General features: G+C 33.2%; 1 protein-coding gene across 5 annotated transcripts in view; it reads left to right on the plus strand.

Moving 5' to 3' along the window:
* Positions 1–23,617, plus strand: part of LOC149078450 (uncharacterized) — a 151,078-nt gene extending 127,461 nt beyond the window's left edge. For 3 of the 5 annotated variants that reach the window (XM_089240551.1, XM_089240554.1, XM_089240555.1), the window contains 8 exons: positions 2,908–2,956; positions 3,074–3,200; positions 5,573–5,677; positions 7,227–7,346; positions 8,156–8,227; positions 10,901–10,975; positions 15,214–15,307; positions 19,825–20,588. In XM_089240551.1, coding sequence (XP_089096677.1) covers positions 2,908–2,956; positions 3,074–3,200; positions 5,573–5,677; positions 7,227–7,346; positions 8,156–8,227; positions 10,901–10,975; positions 15,214–15,307; positions 19,825–20,189 — 1,007 coding nt within the window. In that variant the 3' untranslated portion in view covers positions 20,190–20,588. Of the gene's footprint in view, positions 1–2,907; positions 2,957–3,073; positions 3,201–5,572; positions 5,678–7,226; positions 7,347–8,155; positions 8,228–10,900; positions 10,976–15,213; positions 15,308–19,824 lie in introns of all 5 variants that reach the window. The other 2 variants (XM_089240553.1, XM_089240552.1) reach the window with 1 other exon arrangement.
* The last annotated feature ends 1,874 nt before the right edge of the window (positions 23,618–25,491 follow it).

The raw sequence follows: 25,491 nt of genomic DNA on the forward strand, positions 1-25,491 counted from the left end.
GCATTATAGATTCTCCCGGGCAAAGTGGGTTTTTCCCCCTTCTTAGGCCTCCCACTAAGCTAAAAGTACCTGCTTAATAATTCACGTGCTTACTCTTGAAAATTGTAACCAGATCTAAATGTCACGAGGCCCATCTCTTCATTTATGGGCTTGTCTGGGCATAGCTCAGAGCCCTCGCTTTAATACAGCATTGCTGTGAGTTTATGAACAAAGATACCCATAAGGGTAGACCAGTGGTTTCCAACCTTTATGTGTCTGAGGGACATATAATTGAAACAAACGTGCAATTTTTCACAAGGGGATGGCAGGTTAAAGCGTCCAAATGTATTGTGAAAAATGGCTATATTTCATTAACCCCAATGTTTATCATTATTGGTACATAGCAGCTTGTTAGTCATTCTCTTTTGCAACCATGCCCTGAGGGCAATGAGCTTACACTGCAGTGGCACCAGAGCCTGGTAGTATTTAATTTATACTGCACTGTTAGTTATTTCCAGGGAAGGCTTGTGGGTGCAGTGTTAGAGGGACCACTGGCTGGGGGTTCCTTGATTTCTTCTATGCTGATCCGAAGGGTTATCCTCAGATTTGTGTTAATTGAAAACACTTATTTTGGTGATTTGGCGATACTTGTGCTGGATGCTTCTGTAAAAGCCAAAGATGTAGTGAAATAATTTTGTTGCACGCCTGATTTTGTTTCATTGGGGCAGTTCCTAATAGTTTTTTGACATTTCTCAATATCTAAATTCAAATTTATCTACATCATAGAATCATGCAGACCATGTACGGAAAAAGGTAAAAACCAACATACACAAATGGTTATTGCAGAAAAAGTAATTACGAAATTTGAAAGCTGTATATTGGACGGGAGGAAAGAACATAATAATCGGATGAACTCCCCTGCACTAGGGAAAAAAAACACTGCCAATAGCATATAACCTGGAACAAATTTGTATATATAATGGTTTAGTAACACGTAATACATAAAAATAAGTCGGTGAAAAAACAAATTTTTTTGACAGGTTTTTTTTGTATGATTTGAGTATATACCAATATTTACAGTTAGTAACAAATGACATTTCAACTTTTTCTAACATAGGCAGACTATAAGTGTTAATCTTGGAAGTGTGGCAGAATATATTCCATAATCTATATATGCCCAGAGACTATTATTGTAAAAACATTTGGGTCTGGCGTATGGTGTAATGAGTATGAGATTTTGTATTATAAAAATAGTGTGATTGGTAACTTAAGGTTATAATATATTTTTTAGTATGGTAAGGGAATTAATTGGTTCAAACATAAAAACTGAGATGAAATAATTATATGAAAGTTGGAACAGGTAGTATTTTATGAAGAATGCGAGTTTGATCAATAGGAATATCAGATAATGTTATGTGCATAAATGTCCCCTTTAAAACAAAGTTATTTTTGGTAGTTCTACCCGAAATCAAATCACGATAAATGAGACTGAAGAATTGTGGTAATATATACAAGCCGTTTAATTTTTAAAGGAAGGGAGAAAAAGATTTTTGTAGTTATTCTGATTCTTTGGCTCATCACTCTCCTAACATGGTTTATGTGCTCATCCCCCTTGAGATGGCTTAGAATGTATGATCTAGTACTCTTAAAATGACTGTTAAAATTTAAAAAAAAAGCTTTACATCAGCTGTAATTAGGGAAATTTAAAGAATAAATGCGGCATTGGCAGGCTTGTCATTTAAACTTTTTTCCAGAGTGGGGCAAAGAACATTGAGTGTATGTATATACATTTCTATACAGCATTTTCTAAAGCCAGTCCCCTTCCCAAATGATGGGCCTGAGCATTGGCATGATTTTAATTCCAGACAAAGCCAGTAAATAGATTTTAAAATCATGAGTACAGAAATCATGATCTTGTTCATCAATCATTTTCAATGCACTGTTGGATGAAGGTCTCCTAAATTTTTCACATTTGGCTCTGTCTGATGTTTTAGCCTTCCAGTTCGTTGTATCGAACCACTGGCAGAATATGAATACACACTCTTATCTAGATTTAACCCAGGTTCCTAGTGGTCCAATAGACATTTAAAATAAAAAATGACTCGTGAAAGAAGGAATCGTGTTACTGTTAAATTTCAATAATATTTATAATCAAACAAAAATCGTAAAAACAGTCCCCATTTCAAACACAAATATCGAATTATTTAAATAATTATCAAGGTAAAAATTCAAGTGGCACAGGAAGAAACAATATATTGTATAAATTTAAAATTCGGGTATAATAAATCTGAATTTGATAAAATTTTTTGACATTAAAGAGGGGAGAAATCTCATTAAATGTTAAATTACCTTATTGGCCTAAATAGTTTCTTAATTTTGTTTCCCTTTATCTCTATATTACAATTTAAAATGTGGTATTAACTTCTTTCCTACCTTTTTCTCCATCCTCTTTTTCGCAGATGCTCCTAACGTCTGATGGAAATTACCATGTCTAAAACAAATTCTAAGTGTTGCATCTTTTTCCCCAATTTGATTCTTAGCTTCCACTTATCAATCTGCCTTAAATTTTTCAAAAATTCCGAAAAGTAAAGTTTTGAGTGGCAAAAACCCCCTTTTCCCATTAGTAGTCCGGTTTCAAAAAAGATCCTTCTATTGGGTGATGAGGATTATGTAGATACAAATTAGTATTAAAATTAACATCATTGGTCAGGTTCAGCCCCTACGATCTTCGATGCATAAAGGAGGAAACATTTTACACCATAGCAAGTTGACTCCAGCTACTTTTCTGATCTTTTTGATCCATCTTGTTAATAACTGTTAAGTTGTAATAAGATGGCTTTTCTCCAATACCATTGAAGATATGTGCAAATGTTAATTTTATTAATGCAGATGTTTATTGAGTTGCTAAATCGAATCTTCATATTTTAGGTATTACTGGGAAGGTTGACAAGTTTATTTGCATCGATCCTAATGCAAGGTAAGATTTTTACTTCTATCAGTGTGTGTGTGTGTGTGTGTGTGTGTGTGTGGTTTTTTTTTTTTTAGTTCCAAACAATTGTCATGTACTGATACTCATTGAAATACTTGCTCCTAGTCTCACTGATGCTGTAAGACTTCTTGTTCAAGAAAAAGTCCATAGGCTTCCGATATTTGATGAAAAAACTCAATCTGTGTTATACACATTGACCTACAAGCGGATATTACGGCATTTTCTAGTTTGGGTAAGTGTTAGAGAGATATTAAAGTTTTTTTTTTTTTATGGTATATTTCGGATATTTTTGTCTTTTTTTTTTAAAAATTTTAAATATACTATATAACAGAACATTGTATGTTTTTATTTTTTATGCTCTATGATAAATTTTGATTAATTACAATAAATTTTGATTTTAATTGTATATATTCAAATTTACTTGTAGAATATTATTAGAGCAATTTAGTAAAACTTTAGAAAGTAAGTCTGATATAATGAGTGGCTGAAAACAAGAATCTTGCTATAACGAGTGATTGGCAAGTTGTCAAATAGCTAATGTAAAAATATTTTAAAAAATATTCGGCTATATAGAGTTGAAAATTAGGAAGCATTTACTATACTATAACATCAAACAAGTTCTCAAATGCCAGTTTTTCTATCTTCAAAAACTAAACATGACTCACCGTAGCACATGCTCTTCATAAAAAAAATTTAATGAGCTACTTGCAAAGAATTGATGCTGAAAGGTAAAATTTTTCAACCCTCTTATTTATGGGCTCCCCCAATTCACACATGTGGGGGGGGGGGGTTATGTGATTTTGTTAGAATCTTATTTCTTGTGACTATCTAGTAGTGACTAAGAACTAGTTTAAAGTTTTTGAATGACAAACATTATGTTAAAAAATTTTCAGATTATCGGAAAGATGTTGACTAGTCCATACAACCATCAAAGTGGGCAATGATGCAATAATTGAAAACTTTTATTCTTCAGTTGGTCCACTAAATTACTTTAATTGATTTTTGCATCAAATTTTATATTAAAGTTCTATTCATTTATATTAGAATGAAATGATGTAAAGCAGTAATTTTCTACAATTTTGCAACCTGACAGACCAAAAATATAAGTTGGCTTATTGCAAGAATTCTGTTAAAGACAGTTTTCCTCATGATTGTAAACTGCCGTTATAACAGACTTTTACTGTATTGTACAGTTATACTCTAATTTCATCTACACTGATTATGTAAAGTTTAATTGTTCGAAGTGCATGCAATACTTGCTCTACTTATATAATTTACATTCAAGCCCTAAGGGCTTATCACTAAGGATTTTTTATGGTAAAGGCTAAATAAAAAGATTGTTGCTCATATGCATATTTAATTTTTGGCATATTCTATCTATTAAATCCTATTAGTGATGGTCTAAAACAGTTTCTTATGCTTCTGTATGTTGGACATGTTTCTGAGGCTGGGATTACACTACAAAAGTTTGATAAAGACCTTTTATAAAACTTGCATTCAATGATCTTATTGGATGCATTTTCTAGAATGTAACCAATAATCTTATTGGTGGCCCTTTTCAAGTTTTATAAAATTTTGATAAAAGTATTTTTATAGTGTAATCTCAGCATAAGACAAGTTTTAATGGAACCATAAGTTTCTAACTTGGGTTTCACTGTATATGATTTTTAGATTAGCTTGTACTATTAGAGCCTGTTCCTCAAGTTTGGACCCTCTGCAAACTCAATTTTTTTGGCACCTTTTTATAGTATAACATTATTTTGAGGCAGGCGTAGAGTGGCATGGAGGACTTGTGCCTCCGCTGTATGATCAAAAATTAAATATTTATTAGTATTTTTAGTTTAAAAAATTGAAATCAAAATATTTCAGTATGGCATCCAAATGGGGCTGAAAATTTATAGGCTTGGGCATATGTCCCATGTGAAAAACATTGTGTACTTTACTTTCCAGGTATATATCCAAAAGAATAATAGGGGTGGGGAGAAATTCATAGAAACGCTGTAGTTTTTTATACCCACAACTTCATGTAATTGATACATACTTTTAATAAAGAATTGAGAATCAAAATTAAGTTTTATTCTAATTTTTTATAAGTTTGTCAAATTCTCAAATGAAGTTAATTTTATGATTAAACATTGGCCAGGGTTCTGGAGTTAGTTTTATATTTAACTTGTGTATTTCTTTTTAATAAAAATTCATTGAAAGAATTTAAAGTCGGAATGTATGGAAAAAAATTCATTTAATAGGCTGCAGCTTTGAATTAGCTACAAGAGCTGACAATCACCTTTTTTTTAAATGCTGTATAAGCCATGACATCAATCATGATTTCCTGTGATAAATTATGAATGATGCATCTCTACATGGGCGGAGATATGGGGGGGGGGGTAGCATCAAAGGTAAAGCTGACTGATTTAATGTATTTGTGTATGTATGTATGAATTGATATCGTGTCCCCTTCCCCCAGACTTTCAAGTCTATCTCCGCCTATGCATCTCTAGTGTAATTAAGATTTCTGGGAAGTAACTCATTTTCTCTATTGATTTCTATTTTATTTTATAAATTCCTTTTGTGTCTAAAATTTTTAATTGTATATATTTATTCAAGGGTCTGGGTACAGAGCGTCAGATAGCATCCATATTTCCAAAACCTAGGTTCTTTGCAAGGTCCATTAGGGAACTTCAGCTCGGAACATTTGAAAACATAGCTGTGGTAAGATTCACTATTATTGTATTTTACGAAAACTTCATTCTATTGTGCCTAAAATTCCATTTACACTTATCAAGTACTTTAAAATGTATGCAGATGTTAAGGGCTGTTTACATTGGTTCACTTGTTAAGTTCGCAAATGATTCAGTGTGTCAAGTAGACAAGTAGAAAAGAATCTGGTTTATTTTTTGTTAGGTAGGTTCTATGGCCATGTGCCACTGTTCATGGCCTTGTATTATCCAAGGAGCATTCACTACTTGATTACTTATGTTGGAACAGATTTTAGTTTAGTACTTAATGACTACATCACTTGACCATATTAAATTGCTTGACACATGAAACAGGCTTTATCACAATAGTTGTCTATGTATGAGATAGAAAAATAATCCTTTGCCTGATACTTTTATAATCACCAATTGAGAAACAATGAAAGAAGAAAATACATAGAAATTATGAAATTCCCAATGTATTTTGGCTCGCTGTGGGTGTAGTCTTTTAAAGAGAAAGAATATCATACTGACCAAGGATCTGCCTTGGGTTGGTTACCAAATCTTTTTACTCTCATCAATCAGAGGAAAGAAAATGCACCTGTTCAAGTAAATGTTATGGCTTGGACAGACATATTTTCTTTCCACTGAGTTAAATTGAGTAACCAACCCAAGTGGGATCCTCAGTCAGTGATATTTCAAAACAAAGTGAACCCCTGCTCTGTATCATTCTAGAAATATTTGAACCTTCAATATCAAACAATAAAAATACAACAATTTGAAATAAATCAATCCGTACTTTTCCTTTTGAAGTGAATATAACATTAAATTTTGTAACATCGAAAGAAAGTGTGGCTAAATCAGGTTTTCGGTGACAAGCTATCTCTAATTTATTCAAGTGTAGGGCTTGACAAATCCTAGGTTGCCATGGTGACTGAAACAATAGAATTGGTGCCTAAAATTTCTTTTTTCATTAAATTTATACCTGAGGGCAACACAAGTTTCTGAATTTATGCATCTACTAACAGTGAAAAAAGATCACCAAAATCTTAAAAATTCTCCCAACTTTTAGAAATTTTGGGAAAAAAATTCTTTTGGCTCCTAAAAGAATCTGGTTGGTTGGCAGTTTTTTTTTGTCAAGCTTTGTTCACTTCCTTTAAAAATGCACTTTTGCCGATCCTTTTAAATAAAATGGGAGTAAAAAATACATACTTTAGAGTGTAAAAAGCAGAGTGAAAAGGATTTAGCTTATATAACAAAAAGTTGTCAAAAGCTGAATCTTAAGTTTTTGAATTTGTTTTATCAGCATTGATATTGGGTTCTTACATGTAAAGAAAGGATTATACTTGTTCATCCAAAGAACAATTTAGATAATTCTTTTGCTTGGTTCTGGAACTTTTACGTTAGCAGAAAAAAGTAGAAGGGGGGGGGGGGAAATGTCAATTTTTCTATTTTTGCACTAGGAGTGAAGTATTTTTAACAAATGAACTAACATTCACTATTTTTATCAAATTTCATAGCATGGAGATCATTACATATATAATCAAGATTTCACTTTATTTCAGGCTCATTATGACATGACTGTGATCGAAGCTCTGGAAATCTTCCATGCAAGGAGAGTTTCATCATTGCCGGTAGTTGAAAACAACCTCCTTGTTGATATATATGCCAAATTTGATGCATTTGTAAGTCAAATTATTTTTTTTAATCGTTCAGTTTGAGTTGAAGTTTTTTGAGTAAAATTCGGAGTGTGTGTGATTTTTAAATTATTAACTGAAAAATAAAAAAACAATTAAATCAAAATTTATATTGAAAATTATTTAAAATGAGGACCATTTCTTTGATCTGAATTGACAAATATTTGGAATAATTGAAATGTGTATAGTTTGTATGTCCAAATTATGTGTTTTCAGCTTCCATTTCTGAAAATTCCCTAAAGTATGCTGGGTATATTTCATTTTTGGTGAATAGGTTTTGTTACAAGAAATTCTTAATGAAAGGCAGCCTAATTCTGTCACTGTAATAGGGCTCTCTTATACATATATAGACTACTTATTGCGCATGTTTGTAATAACACATACATATAAATCAATTAATTGGGACCAAAATTTTGGGAAATTATTTGTGTAGCTATCGTAATAAAGAAAAGACTATTATATGCCCTCGTGTATGGCTTCATAAAATTTAATGTCTTACCACTTCAACCTGGTCCTTCAAAACATTCAAGTTTAACACTAGTCTCATTTGCAGATTTTTTGAACCAATCTTTTGAACACCTGCATTCTTCCAATGCGAGTAGAATTTCAATTTTAACATTTTAATTAAGATTTGCTCTTATCTTATAATTATATATATATATATATATATATATATATATATATATATATATATATATATATATATTACACACACACACAAAATTTCTCAAGTTTTGCATGAATGAATTGGTATTTCTTTGTTCTTATGAAGATTGAATTTTGGAATCTCTTTCTAGGCATTAGCAAAAGATAACGCATACAATAATCTGAACATAACTATAAGACAAGCTCTCAGGGAAAGGAATGATGTAAGTTTGTTAATAATTTTCTATTAGCTTTACTTGAAATGGTTAGAATTAAATGAGTTTGGTTAGTAACATCAAAATTTTGTTTTTATACCTACTCGCGATTGACACACTAGAAATAGTTGGGTTAACCACTTGGCTGTTTGATAGTGATTACTTAAACAGTAAATGATACCATGATTTTTTTTTTTACTGCTATTTAATTGACTGCAGTTTTTAAAAGTTTGAGGACGTGAATCTGAGTCTGTCTCGGTGCAGTATGCAGAAATATCAGCATTACAAAAATTGTTTCATTTCAACTTTATTTTTACATGCTACTACAACTTTACTGTACATGTACCTCGTACACATTCCTCTATGGAATTTCTAACAAATTGGTACATGGCGGAATGTGTGTACGTGTTGGGAACCTAACGTGAAGTTTTTTCTGTGTAATGCTCATTATGTTTAGTTCTGCCATCAATCTTTCTAATAAAGTAGTGTAATGATTGAAGATTTTACCATTCTAGGCCTGTTGCTCTCTGTGGCAAGACTTAACGGAGAGATCGGCTCGCATTCACATCTCAAAGTAGGGAACAACAGTAAATAAATTTCAGCTGACCCCACCACTGTTGGTTACATACTACTACAAACATTCTTTGCTTTACATGATTAATTGGTTTCACAAAATAATCACTTAGGAAGAAATCTATCGGAGTAAAATTTAACATGGGTAAGATAAAGGGATTTTTTCAGAAATATAAGAAAAAGTAAATGCAGCTTCTCTCTCTAGCAGCAAAGTTTTTTTATTGAATTAATTAGCCAAACCAGCTTAAATTTACAAGATTTATTTGTATATGAATAAATTTTATTAATACTTCTGTCTTCTCTACTGCATATTGACTCTAGTATGAATGTGGATGTTTTCTTTCCTGAAGAGCCTGATATGATAGGCCGATAACATTTTTAATGAAAGCAGTCTAGATTCAGCTGGCAAACAGCATTCTTCGTCTCTTTATAAAAACTTTAGAAACGAAGCGCCAGTGAATTGATTTCAATTAAAATCTTAATAGTATTGTCAATGTGTTACCAAAAACTATTCATTGGCGAGATTGATTTGACTGTTTCTTTTTTCATATTTGTCTCGTTTACATCAAGTCCAATTTTATTTTGTGTCATATTCCTACTTTGCAAGTCCATTTTCAGGATTGAAATCAAACTACAGACCAAATTTTATTTGTCACAATTTCAAAAATTAACTTTTCAAAATCATGTTATGGCAAAATCGTAAGCAAGATACACCTGTAATTTAGATTGTATTTATAAGCTATAGTCTTCTACTAACTGCACTCAGGGATGTATGCAAGATCTACCTTTTGGAATAAGGATGGGGTACCAGGTTAGGATGGGGTAGAAGGATCTCTACCAGAGAAATTTTTAGTGACTAACTTTCAAAACACATTTCAACACTTTGCAGTCCAGAAGTTTTTGGTGCAGTTCGTAATTTTTTGTTCTCCCCTCCCTGCAATAAGGAAGGTTCCCCCTGGATGATTTTGCATTTTTTGAATGACTTACAAGGTTTGCTAACAGTTCAAATTCACTAGGGCCACTTACTGTAATTGTAACACTTTTATAACAATGAAGCAGTGCCATCTTAAGGCATGGGCCTATCCGGGCACCTCAAGCGAATAGGAGCCTTACAATAATGAGATCTGGTTGAAATTTTCGAGAATTTATTTGGTTGGGCCTCAGAAAAATCAGTTGGCCAGGGGGGCCCATGATACTCTTAGGACGGTCATTCAATGAAGTACTGTTTTTTCCCAATTCCATCTCAACATGGGAACTCAAATTGTTAAATCAACAGAAATTGATCAAGTTAGCGTATAAAAGGTATTTTCTTTCAATGAATTGAAAAATATATATATTGGAATATTTTTCATTTTTGATAGGGCCCGTGTCCCCCAAGACTTGGGCCCTTTCCTGTGTATCCCTTTGACTGCACCTGCAATACTAGATAAGTACAATTTTATAATTTTGGTACATTTAGAGTGTTTTTCATCTATTTATTCCTTCATCTGATAGGAAATCTCTTTCCAATACTGGGCGTGTTAGATTCAGGAACCCTGTATTTGTGAACCAGGGTCATAGGCTGGGATGTTTGAATCTCCTATGCCATGATTTTTCTTGGATCCTGTAATAGTAAATTTGATTTAAAAAAATCTGGTCTCCAGGTAGCAAATCCTGTTAAATTCCCTTATGTGAAGGCCATGGTTATAGGTCTTTTGATTATAACAGTTTGATCAGTTGTTTCAGTATCATAAAATAGTAAAGATTACGGTGCCAAAGGACAAAATTCTCATTTTAATTGTTCTCAGCTGCTAGGAACTATATTTTCACTTGGTAAAATGCTCAGGTTATGCTCTAGTCATATTTTTTAATAGCTAAAATTTTGAATACTGATTTTTTTTATAAATTTAACATTTGTAAAAACGTTGAAATATTTTTCTTTAGTTTGTAACATCTATAGCAGTATCTTTAAAATTTAAGTGCAACAATCAAAACTAAATTCTGCTGCAAAATTAGAAATAAAAACAATTGTCCCAAGAAAGGGATAATGGTAAATAATTGGTTAAGTAAAGATTTTAATTATGAATAGAGGATCAATATATATTTATTTGTATGCAATTTCTTTTTCAGTACCAGGAACCTTTATTGACCTGTACACTTGATGATACTTTGCAGTGCATCCTAGACAGAATCGTGGAGTCTGAGGTAACTATTTTTTTAATGTACAGTTGATCGCTATTTTATAAAACAATAGTGATACCTCAGCTTATAAATTTTTTGGCCAACAGGGATTTTTCAGCCTCTTCTAAAGATGACAGATTTAGTTAACGTACATTTTAGTTGGTATGGTTTAGTGCACTGATGCGAAAGAGGTGCATCATGAGCTAAATTTTTGTGCCAATCAAAATGAATCCAATGATTAACTGTCACTTTAGCAAGATTAATTTTCCTCTACCTTAGAATTGCTTTCCAGATATTTTCTCTTGAAAGATTTTGATGCATTTCATATAAAATCAATTACAAGCGAAGAGGGGGAAAAAATAGATTTTATTCTATTTAAAAAAAAAAAATAGAAATTTCAATTCATGCGAAATGACATTAATCTAAACAGTCTTTACATTTTAGGAACTTTTTCATCTGCATGTTTGTGAGAAAGAAATGAGCTGACTATCCACATAGCACTGAGCACACCAACTTTTTTTTTTCACTATGGCTCATGAACCCAAATGCATAGCATATGAGGTATAAAATGAAAATGTTCCATCACATAGTGAAGTTGTTTGGCTCTCTTCCTTCAATCAGTTTATATTTTTTCATAATGTTTTATGGAACTTACTTTGTAATTTTGGATAGCACCTGGAGCAAATTAAGTGATTTTCCATAGAAATAATTCATCAAAACTAAGGGAAATCATGTTACGGCTAAAAAATTTAATAAAAGAATGAATTATTTTTAGCCAAGGTATCTCTGTATTACTTTTCTCAGAAAAATCTTAGTGGAAAATTTTTTTTAGCCTCTACCCATTTGAACATTTGTTTTAACTTCTGATGAAACCACAAAACTTATCAATGGCTTTAGAAACAAATCTGCTGTACCATCAAAGTTGCATTTCTTTGTATAAAAAAAAATAGCCTTAGATTACCATTTTATAATAGAAGTATGATATAACAACCAATTTTTCTTAATGATTTATGTATCATTTCCCCCAAGTGCTACAGTTGCTCAGTTATGTGAAACCATGTCCATACACTTTTGATCCAGCCACAAAGTCCCTTGGATTTTTGTCACAAAAGTTTTGATCAATAGTTCTGTCCTTTCAGACAATGGTGAAAGGAAGCTCCTCTATTCCATTATTTAATGCAGTTCTTCAACCACTGGTGCATGAGTGGGTGTTACTTGGAATTTCCTGCCAGTCCACAAAACATTCTGCCGATTTCAGGTAACTGTTATGGCAGTCAAGGAAACATTTTATTTTCTGGATATTATGCTGAGGTGAACTCAGAAAGAAAAGTCATCTTGTCTCTGCCGAGACTGTCGAACCCAGGCCCTCTTGCATACTGGGCAAGCATGCTACCATCTACACCACTGGAGACATTACCCTGCCTTCCTTATTTCACGCACTGTAGCGTGAGGCACTAAAGAGCGGCTACTAATGTCTCTACTTAACTTCAGGAATTGGCTTCCAGGTGGGATGGTTAAGAGAGATAGATGGCTTTGTTTTCTCAGCCCAAGATGTCAAGGAAACATTTTATTTTCTGGATATTATGCTGAGTTGAACTCGGAAAGAAAAGTCACCTTGTCTCTGCCGAGACTCGAACCCAGGCATTGTTTTTCAAAATGTGTCTTGGGGTATCGCCATGCTCTGTGGGGCGAGTTATCAGTATTAAGGCATCTATTTGAGTCTTGATTTATTCTTTTCTAGTTTTCTAGCCTATTCTGGGGAGTCAAGGATAAACGATGATTAAGGCGGGGGAACCGTGGGTATCAAAAGTGTGAGAACCACTGTGTCATGTCATTGGGAAGCTGCATTGTTATAGGGTGAAAGCATGGTGCTTTTCAACATTTTCTTTTTAAGACATTTTTAGCCCTGTTGGTGAGAGAAACCAATCAGAAATCAAATGGAAGCTTGTGCAGTGCTCTGTATCTCAAGCAATGTTGCAGCCACAAATGTATCATTTTTCACCAAAGACATAGGGGGGATGTCAAACAACTGGGAAATAAAATCTGAAATTAAAATTGCTGTTGTGTGTTGATCTGTGTTTTTCAATTTTGTCTATTTCTTTTTTAAATTTTATATTTAAAAAAATAAAATACTAGATTGTATTTTATAAAAAATCTTCTATATCAATTTTTATTTGTCTTGGCCATCAGCAGATCTGATAATTATTTCCACCATTTTCATTACTATATATATACAAAATTGTTTAACCAATCCACTATTTTCACTATTCCATAGATGTGTATTCCATTCTATAAACATGTTTTTGAGAATTTATAGCTTTTTTGTTTTTTTTAACGTGATCTTCACCCATCTGAGAAAAGCCAATACAATTTATTGAATTAGCTGTATTTCATTTCTGTTGAGCTTATCACGACCCCTCAACATCTTGTTACGATATTCAAATGAAGAAAAATGTGTGCTGTCCCACTAAAAACACTGTATTTAATCACGTATAGGATGAGGTGTTTAATTCCTTTCACAGCTTTAAAAATCTAAGCTGTGTGAGTGAAGGATTTAGTGATGAATGCGTTCAAGAGAAATCTCATATGACATGAAAAACGTTTCACAGGAAAACAAACACTTGTGTGATGATCTCTAGTGGAATGACATCACAATTATAGCCCTTGAACATCAATAAGTGGTTTACAGATCACTTTAGAAAACTGTACAGACTAGCTTACTGCGGAATACCAAGAAGTGAACCTAACCAGGCCATAAAACTGACTAATGCTTCATAGCTTGTTACTTGGGTGTCAGTTGAGCGGAAGAGTATATCGTGTTAGCCAGTATCAGTCATCAGGGAATGTTGTACTGTAAAACCACTTTTGCATTCACTCTAAAATCATACTTTGGTACATATGTGAATAATTACTGTATTTACTTGTATGTCTCTGGCTGAAAGGGGGAAAAATAAGAAATCTCAATGTGTCATAATTTTGTTGCTGATCAATTTTTCTACTTTTTGTTGACTTTGTTACAAATGCATGCATGTCTTGTCTTTTTGAATATACAGTGGAACTTCAATTAACTAGCAAAAATTTTGAATAAATTTTGGCTCGTTTAATGAGCAATTGTTCGCATTACGAGCAAAAACTTCACTTTTTTCATTTATTTTCACATTCACAACTGATTCGCTCATGCGTTATGAAATTTTTGGGTAATATTCCCCCCTACGTTCTCCGGTACGTGTGCCTATCAGAAAATTAACATACGTGTGATAGTGAATATTTACGATACGAAACTAGATGTAGCATAGCAGTGATATGTATGTGCACTTGAAGTTTTTTTTCCAAGCAGAATTTAGAAACAAACTGCAGACTGATCGCATTATTGAACGTGATTTTGAAGGGGCTAGCTCATGAACAAGAGTCACTACTTGTCAGATTTTGTGCTTGGGTAAGACCATGGATTGGAGGTGCACGAGGATGGCATTCAAGAACTAGTGATGAAAAATGTCTAGGAGTTGGCTGTAGATAAGGTGATGGATTTCTTTTGCACTCACCAGCAACAGTTTATGGACAATATCTTGTCTGAGGAAGAGAGAAGTAAGGAGGAGTCTCTCGCATATAAAATGAGGTTAGATGTGTAGAATGAGGGAATCTGTAAAACTCTGTAGAAAACCACTCAAAGTTGTATCAATGTGCAAGCAATGAATCTCTTCAATTAATACTGTAATTTCCCAGAAATTCTAAAAAAAGAGGCAAAAGCAAGTATCATTGGATAAGGTTCTTTTTGAAAGTCACGCAAAAAGAAAGTTTGCAAACAACCGTGAATCTGTAAATCTTTCTAAACGATAGTGTCTCTCTCTCTCTCTCTCTTCGTTTAGAGTAAGTTAATTTGTAAAAATTATCATATTGTATGTTTATATATATATTTATGGCATTATCTATATAGTTTATTGCATTGTGCATAATTGTTTAATTATTGATTGAATGCCATTTTTATTAGACATTTTTATGCTAATGAATAATTATGGAACAAATCATCAGTTTCCATTATTTCCTATTGGGAAGTTTGATTCGAACAACGAGCTATTCAGATAACAAGCATGTTGGCAGAACAAATTAAGCTTGTTAACTGAAGTTCCACTGTATATAAAAATATGAAGAAATATTTTTTGATTTAAATACAAAAGTATAAAATGAAAACTAGGATGCCTTTGAAATTTTACTGTATTTGATTTTAATGCACTATTGATGATAAATTTCTATATTCTTTGCAGGTGCACAGAGTTATCATTGTGAAACCAAAGCGAATTTTTGTCGGAATAATATCTTTGTCTGACATCATTAAATTCCTTGTATTAAGAAATGAAGGTAATCAATTCACTTTATCTTGTGTAATGAACTTTGTTTCCACTAAATTTTTTTTATCCAGTTTCCGCATTAATCAATGTAAATTCTTGTCAGCAAATACAGGAAAAGAAATTGGTTCTGCTAAATTTTACAAACTTCTCTTCTGATCCCAAAACAATATCCAGTGGTATCTTGTTACGATGATACTTGATACAGCAATAAATCCCTCTACAATGATATCTTTTCAAATCTCATTTGGAATCTCTCCTATAATCTAACGTTAAATCCTCCTATATACAACAATATCCTTCAGTACGATACCCCTTCCTTTCTATATCAATATTTTTTATATTGCTTTGGAAAAATATTCCTCCAATATATTTTTGAAAACACTTCACATAGTTCTTCTGAGGACATCTAATACTATTTGTGTTAGGCACATGTGATCACCCTTTTCAGTAATGGTACTTTTTATGTGATACACTAAAGTGCTTTGTGATGAATCTTGTCTTTACAGGGGCAATACACGCAACATAAATGAATTTTGTTTATCAACTGATCAATTAAACTTTTTTGCTCTACATAAATACTCGAAGCCTTTTTTTTTTTTTTTTGGTAATATTAACAAGACAGATTTAGAAAAGATGCCAACAGCATTATAAATTGGATTCCTCGTGATAATGCTGCCTCTTATTATGATAATCTCTACAAAAAAATTTTCCCTCTGAATATTGTTATATTGAGGTTTAATTGTGTCATTCCTTAAAATGTCTTTCCCATTTACTTTCCAAACTTTTGATATTACAAACTGCCAAAGAGAAGTGTTTAGCTTGTACAGTGTTGTCTGATTTTTCAATGCTACCATTTATATTTCAGAAGTGAAGTGTAATATGGAGAGGCAGTTGTATTGAAATGCCCATATAAACATGAGTTTTACCATTTGCTGTGAAAGCCGATTATACGAAGGGAGGGGGGAAGAGGAAAGCTGAAATTATTTCAGGAAATAAATTTTTTGTACGAGTAAATATATAGGTAGAAATAAAATTGTTAAAATAAGTATCTTTTTTGAAGGTTTAAAAGGACTGAAAATATAGATACTTGCTTTTGTGTGTTTTATAGAATTTTAATCATAATCATTTATTTGTGCATGCATTTTCCTCGTTGTAGTCTACTTGTATTATGTATTCAAAATTAAGACCTGATTCTGGAAAAATAATTGGTTCATATAAGGTGTTGTATATTGTAAGTACTGCGCCTCACGCTGACATAATTCAAATTGGCCATCTGGTCACAGAATGCATGAAAGTATGTCTTCATTTATTTGTTAGGAGTTATGTAATTAGCAAAAGATATAGGCTAGTGTAGACAAGGATGGTATGAATTTTTTTTTTTCAATTTAAAGGGGTTTTACTATGGTGTCATTTGCATGTATAGGATTATTGGTCTGGATTTTCCCTAGAAAGTTTAGTCAATAACTGTGGATGCCTGCAGCTAATATAAAATTCTGTAGAATTTTTCTCATTCCAGAATTGTAGTGTAATGTTTGATATCATTGGGATCCGATCAAGCAACCACTTTGATGTACTCATCTTAATCTCGTCTCCTGCAGACAATATTTTTTTTTATATTGAAACTGGAAGAAAATTTTTATAATTTTTTTTCTCTTGTAAACTTATAGCGAATGACTTTGCTTTGAAAGAAATGGTTAAATCACCCTTATTTCATTAGATTCTCGTCTCTCAGTAGGTGTTTTTCAAATTCTGCATTCTTCCTCGTACATACAAGGTGTATGTACATGTCAGTAACAGTAGGTATTTTCTCTCCAGTGAGATGTCTTACTGGAGAGAATTCATTCAACCATTTGGGCTATACACTGGAATTTACTGTAGCTATTCTGTTTTCCCAGAATTAAATCCTCGGACTACTTCCTGTAGTTTTACCTAGACAGAGGTGAGTGTTGTGGTACATGGTTGACAAATTTGATGCTGCTGTCGAAGCTTTAAATTGTGAGCTATTTTACAAGATATGCTGTGTCATGGGGATCTTTCTGCATCACCTCTAACAGGTCACCCTTTTCTTGTTAGGATGTAATTTGACACTTTCAAGGTGCACAGATATCTGTATTCACTACAGTGTGTCACAAAAGTTTAGGCACACAGTATATTCTTTAATAAAATTAAAACCAATGTATTTTGTTCCCAAAGCAGAATATGCCAAAATCTGTGATGTAGATCACAGAACAATCTGGAGAAATTTTAAGAAGTGTTGTGAAGAAACACTATTATAGGAGTTTTTACTACAGAAAATTTTCAGTCAGCTGAGGGCTCCTTGCAGAACAATGCAAAAAATTCTGCTTTGGGAGATTTTGTTAATAATTTTATTTAAGATCAGGAATCGAGTGTTCTAGAATATATGAGATAATGATTTCATAAAAGCTTTATCAACTTTATCCCAACTCTGCAATGTTGCGATTGCTAGTATGAGCAAGTGGGCTTCTTGGCTTTTTTTCCTTGTTTTTTGTATAATTGTTTTCTTAAAGAATAAAAAATACTTGGTTTTTCATCAAAACTACAAGGTTTATTCGATGTATAAAAAGCAATGGCACTCGCATTAATTACTGAAATTTTTTTCACGATTTCTAGAAAAAAGTACTGAAAATTTGCCTTAACTTTTGTGGCATGCATTTTCATTGTTTTTGCTATAATGTAGCAAATATTCAAGATTTCTGTATAGTTTAAGTGTTACACATTTTTTACAGAATTCATGACAAACGAATAACACCTCACAATTTACATTAAATAACTTAAGGCACAACACTAATTTTGAGTTTTAACTTTTGTGGCACACTGTATATACAATGAATTCTGGCTATAACCAAAACATCTATAGAAGGCCTCCGCACGAAGCTCGTGATGTCGCTTTCTTTTCTTTCAAACCTAGTAGAACTTTGGTCTATTATCTAGTGAGGCATACTAGAAGTGTAAAGGTGTGTACCTAAACAGGCAGAGTGCTTATCTAGTGTTGTCCGATTTTTCAGTGCTACCATCTATATTTCAGAAGTGAGTATAATGACTGAATTATATTTATACCATTTGTAGGTCTGTTGTGTGGAGACTTTTTAAAGGGGGAGATCGGCTCGTTCATGCCTCAAAGTTGGGAACCACAGAAAACCAACTTCAGCTGACCACCACTGGTGATGGTGGGGGTTTTTGGAACCCGGGACCTCCCGATTAATCTGTCACTAAAACACTGGACCATCAGTGGTTCATGACATTATTAAAGGAGGCTATTTCACCTATATTGCTATTGGCTATAGCAGACCGACACATGCGCTATCTTTACCCTTTTTTGTAATACAGTCGAAACCTGTTTTAGTGAATACCATTATACAAGGGCGTAGCAAGGGCTGGGGTCTGGTCCCCCCCCCCCCCCCAAAATGTGAGAAAATGACCAAAAAAAGGGAAAAAGAAGGCCAAATCACTTTGGTCCCCCCCCCCCCCAATGAAATCTCTGGCTACGCCCCTCCCATTGTAACAAAAAAAATCTCTTTTTAACGAACACTTTTCTAATTTCCAAGAGAATTTTACATAGGAACAATATACAAAAACCTGAAATTCCTTTTTTATAAAGAAATTTCATAAGAACAGTGATTTCTCTAGTCTCTTGGAGTTCATTCATTACAATGGGATTTGACTGTACATACAATAGCTATAGGAGAGAAAGCCTTCAGTGATGTCACAAGTTTCATGTGGAGACCTTCTGTTGCTATAACTCAAGAATGAATTGTTTCTTTTGGGAAAGAAAAGAATTCCAGACATTGCAATAGATTAAATGGTCTTTACGTGCCTTCATATTGGGGGAAAAATATCCCATCATAAATAAGAAAATATTTGGAGACTTATTGTACCAGTCCTTGTAATGAAAAGGTTGGTATAATGCAGAGTCATTGTAAACAGGTGTGACTGTATAATGCATATCATTAAATGCCTGTACATGTTAATTTTCATTATGTAGCAATACAAGATGTTACTAAGTTTTCACTAATAGTAAGTGAAATTTAACTTGCTATTGGCTCGTATTTAGTTTAAAGAAAAAAGTTTTTTTAGCAAGCAGTTAATTTTTATTTTTTTACTTGTACTTTCTGAATAATTGTTATTCAAAAGGGTCACATTGCAGTTATAAATTTCTGTGTGAACTAGTAATATACAGTATCTTCCAAAAACTGAAGAATTAAATACACAAACTAAAAAAATTTCAAAATTATAATTCAGAAATGGATGAACCACACTGCAGAAAATGTAAAGACAGTGTAATCAATGTGAACAAATTTTTCTTGTGGGTTGCTATATTTTAGAAATGACATCCATATTTGTTATGGGCAGTTTTTTCTCAGCCACCTCATTGGGCATTTTGCCTGTTGTGGCCTTGTATTTGTTATATTAAGCTTTTGCTGCTTTTCTGTACAAAGTTTGTATTATGTCTTTTAGTTCAGTCTTCATACTTGCTCCAGAATTCTTATGTATATTTTTCTCCCTTAGTTGACAATGGGGCTGCTGCAGACGGAGCTGTTGGTGGTGTAGCAGGGGCTGTTGGTGGTGCAGCTGAGGCTTTCCCATTAAGGGATGAAAGTCGAGAAACTTTACAGCAAGTGGATAAACCTTTCGGATTGGGTGAAAATTCATCAGCATGTGGCTCCAAATCACCATCAGATGTTCAGCAAAGTTCACAACAAGCTTTACAAGCTGAAATTGAAAGCATTCCCTTTGTTGAATCTGCAGACGAAGATGAAGTATTTAAGCCCCTTGATGCTTCCTCTAATAATCCGGTTACAGAAGGTACCAGCGAGAGTTCTGCAGCTGATGAAAAAACTCTTGAAGCTCTCGACAAACTTGTGATATCTTGAACTTTTAATTATTTTTTTAATTTTTAACAAACTTCAATTTGCAAAATGAAAAAATACATCAACATTGTGTACCTGAACTGATTATCTAGTCCTTATTATAAACAACTTTTATACAAAAATACTTAACATATAGTTTACAAAGTAATTAGCATTGGCGTTTGGAAAATACTTCAGTACTTTACTGTCCCTGCCAGTATCGGTTCTCTATATATACCGTGACTGCCTTTTTTACCCCTCTCCCTGATGTTCTTATGCAGGGTTTAGATGGAAATAATTGGCTAATTTGCAGATTTTTGTTTGCCTTTTGATGTCTGAACCTTATTAGTATTTAGATAATGATTGTATTTTTGTTTTTTACACATGAAAATTCGATTGTAAATTAAAGTACTTTGAACTTTTGGTATTGTGGGGAAAAATATTTTTTTAAACTCTGCTCTCATGGGTATTTTACGTTTTCATTTTTTAGTTTGGTGCCATTACTATAAATGTACGTTCTGTGAAATATTGTACAGCTTTAGATACAGAATTGTTGATAACAGTTGTGGAATTGATGTGATTGTTAATATATTCCATTAATCTGTTGGAAAAAATATTTCTTAAAAGAAAATTGCTTTTAAGCAGTTTTTTTTTTCTGATCCTGTGCACATTTCAATGTGTATAGGCAGCAATAATTTACTGTGTAAATACCTTTTTTCTCATAACTTTCGCGTTTTTTAAAAATTATTTTGGTTTGTAATCATCGCAAAGATATTAGTCCGTTTGATTATGTGATTAAATGTATTACTTTGTAATGTTTTTCTCCCAAAACTTTTTTATGGTATCTCTTGTAAAAAATGCAAACTGAAGTTTTTGAATGTCTTCATACACACGAGTGTTTCCATTAGCATAAGTAGTACCTTACCTTCTTAACTGTATAGCAGGGTACCTTTTTACTTTAATTTTGATTATCTTTTACATATCTTTTTCATATTTCAGTTTTTAAGACTAAAAGCATTGATTTATTTCTTTGAATACATAACTTAGTTCTTGGTTTATTATAGGTCAGTTAACAGTATGGGAAATGTTTCTCCATTTCGTAGGTCAATTCTTTTCTGTGTTCCCTCTTGAGTAAGAAAGAATAAATTGGATTAAAGCAGTTTCATTTACAATTAAATAGTACAGATTGAGGTGGCTATTTTTTTTTTTAACATTTTCGAGAAGCATCTATTACAATTATGGATTTTAATATGCAGACCATTATATATATCTCTGGGCATAACTAGATTGTGCAAAACTTGTATTTGATTACGGTTTTTTAAATAGGTCTATATTTGCTCATCTAAAGTTACCTCTTTGCATTTAAAATACTATAGTAACTATGGATAATAACCCTGTGATATCTGAAATGATGCTCATTGAAGAAAAAAATAGCTTAATTGTTCAGCACAATGCACCTGGTTTTTCATACATCAAAAGGAAAGCAAATGAAAATAGTTAACATGTTTAATCATCTACAATTGAGAATAATCTGATGCTAGAGTACTAATGCTTAATTTTTTACAAATTTAAAAAAAAAAACATTGAAAACAGCTTGTGCATGATAATTACATTAATTTTAATTAATTGAATGAAAAATATGAAAAAACTGCTTAATTTTCATAAAATGATGAAAAAAATAGATTTTTTTTAATATGGACTTTTTTTATTTCCAAATTTTTTTTATAACGAGTATATGAAATGAGTTCAGAACCCTTTTTTTTTTTGTCAATTTATGAACTGAATAAGTTTCTTTTATTTTGGATCAATTTTTATTCAATATTTTGTTATTTTATTGTGGGTACAAGCTGTTTTTAATGAGATTTTTTTTGTAAATTTTTTGGGTAAAAAGTATGAGAGATGTGTAATTTTTTTTTTCTCTGGCACACACACGTAGTGGTGGGATAGCATACACAATCAAATATATGCGGTAAAAATTTGAAGTAAATTAATGGATAAATAATACTCTTGCATATATATAATATTTTTCATAAAGTTTTTACCATAAGGTAGACCTCTCTTTGATGAGCTAAATTCTCTTCCCCCACTTGCTATACATACAGTCTTGTCAACATTAATTTTTGAGTTTCTCCTGAAATTTGTGGGTTTGTGACAGATTTCATCCCTCCAGATTTTCAGATCAATATATCACTGACTCTTGAATAACACTTGAATTAAAAAAATATTTCTCATATAAATGCATACCTACTTTTAAAAGAGTCGTTAAACTATTCATCTTGAATGTTATTGGATTTACACTAGCTGGCGCGTTTTTTTTAAACGATCGACAATTTCAATGTTAGTTGCACTTGAAAATGATTTTTCAGAATAACACTACTATAATCTTTCATTATGGTGAACTCGTCTCTAATTATCACATACTTTCAAAAGGTGTACGTTGATGTATTTTAATATGCATTGCCTCTCGACCTGGTGTTTAATACCAACTAATTTTTTTTTTTTTAAAGATGAGTGTGAAATATCGAAATTTTTCATACTTGTAAATCTATAGGATTGCATTAAACATTTACTTCCAAAGCTGAAAGCTCAATGTATGGGGTGTTCTAAAAACTTCATAAATAGTTTAAGTTCATAAAGATTGAAGGAATTGGTTTTTCTTAATATGGTTCTGAAAACATTCTTATGTGAAGAGGATTTCTTTCTTTTAGTACAGAAAAAAAAATCTCTAGTGTGTCAGAAACCTCCAGCTTTGTGGCTGAGGTAATCCACCAGTGTCAACATCGCAATAAAAACCTTACGAGTGCCAGTAACAGAAAAATTCAGAAATGAGCTGTTAGCCATATACCTTGCATTTTATAGAACTGATTTGCTTTCTTGTAGCGTCGTCTGTCGCCAAAAATTCAAGCTATTTTTTTTCTAACTTTCGTGAGAATAACTTTTTTGAAAACGCATTTAAATAATACTGATTCTTCCAATTTTTATGAATTGTTTTATTTACGAATTTATGGGACACCCTGTATTTTACATATTCCTAATTCAATTTTTACCCCCCCCCCCCACCACTTATTCTTGAAATAGCTCGTGTTTATTATTTGTAAAATATTTTGTATAGTGGTGCTTATATTCTACTTTTCTTAGGCTCCTTGAGGCACGATTGTAAATATTTCAAACGCTGCATATTTTTTGAGGATTGTAACTTTTTCTAGTAAAAGAAAAGAAAAAAACAAGGAGATATGGAGCCTTTTGTTAATTGTTTTTCTTCCTTCTTTTGTGAATACATTGTTATGAAGTTTTTTTTTGGCAGTTATGTGTTTTCGTTTTTTCCCCCCCACGGAGGATGTAATTTTTCTCTCAAAATATGAATTTGTACAATTGAGATACCATTTTTTCGGACTTGGTACTTGCCTTTTTTTCAAAGTTGAATGCGAATTAAAACTTGTTTTACTTGTTTTTTCTGGAGGTGGTATTTTTGTCACACTACAAACATATTGATCAGCGGATCCCAATTGGGGGGCGAGTGGATCCCTCAGGGGTTCGCTGCTCGAATTATAAAAAAAAAAATAATGCTAAGTTCAGACAAAATAATATGAATAATTTACTTAGAAATATTAATTATATATATAATTGAAAAACATTATAATCATATATATGTGTGTATAAATTAACGTGCAAAAAAAGCACCGCTGCAATGTTGGTATACTGCAGAAGTAATATTGTTATGCAGTGCTGGACTAATCCAATGCACCATGGCAACTAAAAAAATTGTATTGGTGCCTAAAATTTTATTTGTGTAGTTACTGAATGGGCTGAGGGCAGCCCAAAATGTTTGGAATTTTGGCACATCTGCCAACATGAAAAATGGTCCCCAGGGGCGTAGTCAGAAATTTCGTTCGGGGGGGGGGGGGACCAAAGTGACAGAACAATGGATTTGGCCATCTTTTTCCCTTTTTTCGGTCATTTTCTCACATTTCGGGGGGGGGGACCAGACCCCCCAAGTCCCCCCCCCCCCCCTCGCTACGCCCTTGCCATGGCCTGAAAAACTCAAAAAGAAGCATTATTTTGGACCTCTTTCTTTGAGTAAAGAAGTTTTTGGCTTCTAAAAATTTTTTCTGGTGCCTAGATTCGGGTAAAAAATTTCCTAGATTTTTTTTGCGATTTGTCCAGCCCTGTTGTTTTGATTTTGCAAAAACTGTACTTGTGGCGACAGCTGTCAATAGGAGTACGAAACGTTGTTTTTGTTCTTCTGCACTCCAGTAGATGGTATTGCTATCGGATCGCATTTACTAGCACTGGATAGAATGTCCTCTATTGTTCCGGTACATTCTCAGCGTTAGATTGCTGTAGTTACTGCTGCGATAAATGAGGGTCTGTGGCAGACACAAAGATTTCCAGGGATCCATAACTAAAAATATGAGTACATTTCAGACACGAAGATATCCGGGGGATCCACGACCAAAAAGTATTTGGGAGCCGCTGATGTTGATTGTTCAGATAGGTATAATGAATGTATACATGCTCAGTGCATGACCCGCAGCCAATTGTGCCCTCGGAGTCGTCTGATGCTCCCCGCGACTCCAGACCCTTATTTTGTAAAAATGAACTAAGCGACACATTCCCAATTCCACAGCACATAAGGAACTCTGCACATTTTCAGATAACTGATTGTTGTTCCCCGTCACATTGCTATACCACTTAATTGGCCTACGGCATATTTACAGATTCCTGCTGCACAGTTCCCAAACACTAAAGCGACCCCCGGCACATTTGCAGAAATTAAATAACCCGCGGATAGAGTTCCAAATCGTTCAAGCGGCTCACGACACTTTTCTTAGATACGCGTTCCGCGACACATGTCCAGATCCCTCAAATGATATTTACATATCACCAAGTGATCTGTGGCACAGTTCCAATTTTTTAAAGCAGCCCGCGAAAACTTAGATAACTTAAGTGACTCGCGGCACAGTTCCGGATCATTCAAAGGGAGCATGCCACATTCCCAGATCCGTTAAGTGACCGCGGCATGTTTACAAACCACTGAGTGAGTAATCCGCAGCACAGTTCCAGATCATTCCATCTACCCGCGGAACTTTACACGTCACTTTAAAGACCCACGGAACATTTGCAGATCACTTACTTGAGTTTCCCCGCGACACGTTTTCAAATCAGTGAAATGGCCCACACTCTCCTAAACGTTGAACACCCTTGATGCAGGGTAATAAGCTAGGTCCACATTCATGTCCAGCCTGGTCCAATAGTACATATATTTGCTCCCACCCCTGCTGCAATGAAGTATCAGCGGAATAGGCTGGCTGCACATTGGCTCAGC

The sequence above is a fragment of the Pholcus phalangioides genome, unplaced genomic scaffold, assembly GCF_987345545.1.
Source record: "Pholcus phalangioides strain wild (caught in Gottingen) unplaced genomic scaffold, Ppha-v1.0 ptg000013l_1, whole genome shotgun sequence".
Taxonomy (NCBI): domain Eukaryota; kingdom Metazoa; phylum Arthropoda; class Arachnida; order Araneae; family Pholcidae; genus Pholcus; species Pholcus phalangioides.